The sequence below is a fragment of the Electrophorus electricus genome, chromosome 13 (assembly GCF_041902795.1).
Source record: "Electrophorus electricus isolate QZ-2024a chromosome 13, ASM4190279v1, whole genome shotgun sequence".
NCBI classification, from domain to species: Eukaryota; Metazoa; Chordata; class Actinopteri; order Gymnotiformes; family Gymnotidae; genus Electrophorus; species Electrophorus electricus.
This window is the reverse complement of record NC_137509.1, coordinates 14,277,366-14,281,710: the sequence shown is the minus strand read 5'-3', so window position 1 is coordinate 14,281,710 and position 4,345 is coordinate 14,277,366. Positions and strand designations below refer to the sequence as shown.

General features: G+C 44.4%; 1 protein-coding gene across 2 annotated transcripts; it reads left to right on the top strand.

The window, feature by feature from the left end:
* Positions 1–605: 605 nt before the first annotated feature.
* On the top strand, positions 606–3,939 carry znf16l (zinc finger protein 16 like). Of its 2 annotated transcripts, XM_027017202.3 has the most exons (3): positions 607–1,409; positions 1,663–1,869; positions 2,357–3,939. In XM_027017202.3, the coding sequence occupies exons 1-3, from the start codon at positions 680–682 to the stop codon at positions 3,079–3,081; spliced, it is 1,662 nt and encodes a 553-aa protein (XP_026873003.1). In that variant the 5' UTR covers positions 607–679; the 3' UTR covers positions 3,082–3,939. The 2 variants fall into 2 exon arrangements, with proteins under 2 accessions (XP_081551365.1, XP_026873003.1); XM_081695239.1 differs by lacking the exon at positions 1,663–1,869 and having other exon boundaries at positions 606–1,409.
* Positions 3,940–4,345: the final 406 nt, after the last annotated feature.

Below are 4,345 nucleotides of genomic sequence, written 5' to 3'. Positions count from 1 at the left end.
TGTTCCCTAAACACCCTTTTCCTCTTTGCCTCTCCTTATTTAAACTCTTCACAATGCACTTTGCATTAGCCTGTCTACAGCCTAATGCCACACCTTTTACCTCCTCACTCTACTACTCTCAGCACAATTCCTCTTTGCTTTGGCTCATCTTTTTGTGTTTATTTTTACACTGCTTGCATTTTGTTCTTCTGCTTGCACAATGGCATGGAATGCAAAGCCATTAGAAAGGAACACAGTGAGCGATCCAAGCCTGGCAGTGTTGTTGAGCTTACAGGGTACAGCCACTGGACATCAACAAGAACAGCTGCTGGAACAGTGAGATGCGATCAGTCCGGGCCAGTGTGGATCTGTTAGCCACGTGCATGGAGGCTTTAACCCCACAATGAGTGACAGTTATATTGAAATAAAAACTTTAAAATGCTAAACACAAATCCTTGAATTAAAGCAGTAAATTATCAGTGAGAGGAGTATAGTCAAAATTTTAAAAAGAAAAACTATGTTTCTTTTCAAATTATTAGGCCACCTTGAAGGAATAACTAGCCAATGCATACAGTGAGCATAGAGGGCGCTAATGGGTAAGACAACTTCCTGTGTAGCAGGAAGTTGTATCAGAACTCTATGGTGCTTGGGCACCTTCGGAAGCTCTTGGCTTTGGACGTTCAATTTGCACTTTTAAAATATGAGCCGTAAAAGGAACCATAGCTTTATGGAAGCAGGACAGTCCTGCGAATCTCAAAACACATCAATGGATGCTACTGCCACCTCCGCTCGATCCGACGAGAATTTCCCCGAACTTGATTCCGACGAGGAGTTGGTGTGTTCCGTGAGCGCAATCACCGAGCACCTTGGCAGAAACATAACAGTGGTACTCGAAGCGGCCCTGTCCGAAATACGAAAAATAGTAAGTGTGCGGATAAGGGTCCTCAAAATGGAGCTTAAAGAGAAAACCGACGAGATCGAGCTTCTCAAGGCGAGGCTTGAGTCGGTGGAAAGAGACGGAAGAGAGTCGAGTCTGCCGACAGCAGAGCCATCCACATTTGTGAGGAAATCGGAGCTCCATCCCAGTCAAAAACACAACGCCGATCAAAGGAAAATAAAACAGGGCGCCCCCGTTGTTAAAAAGGAAAACATCAATGCCATTTGTGACTATCTGATGAAAGACAAAAATTCGCGGGGTGGTGCTGAAGTGGATAGCGACCAAAACAACCAGGCCTATAATCACCCTGATCGAAACACCCGTCATGAACCGCATGCGTCCCTCAGTCTCTGGACAGACGGCGGAGGCTCCGGGGACTCCGTGACTGACACAGCCGCAGAGGACATCTTCAATATGCTTCCCTCCGCCAGTAAACGCCTGTATGACTACGAATGGATGGCAGGAGTGGAACTGAACTCTAATGAATTCAAAGGTGACCGCTTAGACCGAAATGCAAGTTTATGCGTTGCAGTAATTCTGCATTCGTAGTTGTTTTAATATGGCTCTGCGACGCTGTGTTGTTCCTAATAGTAATGTTTTCAGTTTGGCTCCAGCACTTGTTTGACTCTAGTACTTTTAATTCATTTTAGTCTGTTTGTGTTGGTAATTTTTATTTTTGATATTTGAAAACTATTGTCTGTGTGTGTGTGGGGGGGGGATTGGTAAAATCTTTGTTGCCTGCTCAGGTGAGTCTGAATCAAAGTGTGAGAATGTCACTGTGGCAAGAGAGAGAGCTGAAGAAGAGGAAGAAGGCCCCGATGAAGGGAGGGAGAGGGAGGGACTGGGATCGGTTCCCGAAACCCCCACCACTGCCTTCGCTCTGGATGCTCACAGCTCCCCAGGAGAGAACAGAAGCAGTCCTGGGGGGGACAGCATGGACCGGTTAGATCCAGGTTAGCCAGACCTCTGACTGTGGCTGGAGATTTTGGAGGGCTTCCTCACTAAATGTTTTTAGGGGAAAATGGGGGCTTTCTGATTGACCCTGCACAACGAGGAACTACAGACCATTGTTTTTGTGTGGCGTATAGCTAGAGGAAATGGAGCTATAGCAAAAATGGCATGTTAGCAAACCTATGAGGATCTCAGATTTACTTGTTATTTGTATTGTTGTTTTTATGGTAAAAGTAAGAATTTCGCCTAGCAAAGGGGTGAATTATTTGTAATTGCATCATTTTAGTTATAAACTTCGGAAGTACAGGGCATAAACAAAATATATTATTTAATAGTATTGTTGCTCACAGCTGACTGCATATCAAAGCTGAATTTCTGTGTAGTGTAATATGGTACTGCCCCAATTTGATAAACGTATTGTGTATAACACCTTGAGCTTTGGTTATTTTCTTAAGTCAAACCTCTGTTTTTTGTTTGTTTGTTTTTTAGGCCATCACTTCTCTGCTCACACCTTCATCTGCCCCTTCTGCGGAACCCTCTGCCCTGACTCCTTGTTTCTGGAGGAGCACTTGAAGCTGATGCACGGAGATGAGAGCTCCCAGGCCTTGCAGTCTCCCCCCGGTGGCTCCTCCTCTTCCCCCCGCAGGGAAGGTGATGAGGTCGGGCCGGGGCGGGCCGGTACAGCCGTCCCGGAGGTTCCGCCCACGCGTTTTCCCCGCGAGAAGAAATCGGAGGGAGGCTACGAGTGTGGTGACTGCGGCCGGCGCTTCAACTACCTGGGCAACCTGCGGCAGCACCAACGCATCCACACGGGCGAGAAGCCGTTCGCCTGCCCTGAGTGCGGCGAGCGCTTCCGCCACGCCGCCCGCCTGAAGAGCCACCGGCTTAGCCACAGCGGCGCGCAGAGCCCCTTCCCCTGCCCACAGTGTGGCAAGGGCTTCCCAGTGCTATCCGGACTCAAGCGTCACCAGCGCGTGCACACAGGCGAGAGCCCCTACGCGTGCCCGCAGTGCGGCCGTCGCTTCAAGGAGCTGGGCAACCTGTACACACACATGCGCATCCACAGCGGCGCCACGCCCTACTCCTGCTACCAGTGCGGCCGCAGTTTCCGGCACTTGGGGACTTACAAGAGTCACCGGTGCACGCCTGTCACCCAGCTGCCCAGTGGGCACAGTCCAGCATGGGCTCAAGAGGACAAGGTACAGACGGGCTAGCAGAACTGGCATTTCTCATCCGATATGGTACTGCCAAGGTGTCTCACAACAGCTGTATGGGACAAATAGACTCATTGGTGCCAATGAGTTATGAATGAGTAGACAGAGGTAGGATGTTGGTAAAGAAAGAAGTGACCCTCTTCTGCTGTCTTTCTGGTGCAGATAAGCTTAATATACTTTTTGACTAGCATAAATAAATTGAGCTGACTGAATTATTTGTTGGGTTATTTTCTCACTAGCAGAAAACCACACATGCTGCTTTAACACTGGTTCAAAGGCGTATCAAAGAAATATATGGCATTAAAAGACTCTCACATGGAATATGAACTGTATATGCTTAACCAGAACATGAAATCATGCATGTTAATTTCTGAGAAAACCATACTTTTATGAGAGTATGGTACACCTGTTGCTTTTAATACGGTCTTCTTTTTATTGTTAGAACAATTTGTTATTAGTTATTATTATGTCTGCAACATGCAGGTCTAATCTGATTTCTGCTTCAATTCTGCAAATCACCTTAGTTTCAATGCAATGACACCTGTTGTGCTATGCGTGTCCTTTTGAGAGTGAGGTCATAATTGAACAGTGGTGCCACCTTCTGGGCTGTATGTTTTACTGCATTATCTGCGTTATTTGGTTTATTGGCAATACACTGAACTGCCTGTTGCAATTGTACGTATTATCTTTACCAGTGTACTACTTTCTCTGTAGTCATGTAATTTACACTATTAACACTTATTTTGTTTTTTTGTTTGTTTTTGTTTTTGTTTTTTTTACATATGGCCACATTGTTTAATAACTAGGCTTTACCAATAATGTGAAAAAAAAACTGGAAAATAAAACTGTTAAAAATTACTTTTGAAAACGTAACTACTGTTATGTAGTTATTTACTTTCTATGAAGAAAGGAATCATTTATTCATTTAAGTTGAAAAAGCAGGTGTATTATAGGACTTTTATCAAAATCTATACACAGCATATCTCAAATAAATGTTTGACTGTTAAATAAGATGAGGTACAGCTTGTCAGTGATCAGAAAATACATCTGACTGGTCTTTTCTAGTTGCTGACAACATAATTTTAACTAATAAACATTCTTGTTCTATGATCAGTATCACAATTCTTTTTGTGTCTATACTGAATATTAATTTATGTTGTTGCAATTATTTTTTTGTGTTACACAGAAACACATTTTAAAGAAACATTGAAATTGTGATAAATAATTTGAAGTCTGGAGGAGTTTATCCAGTCCTGAACAGAGC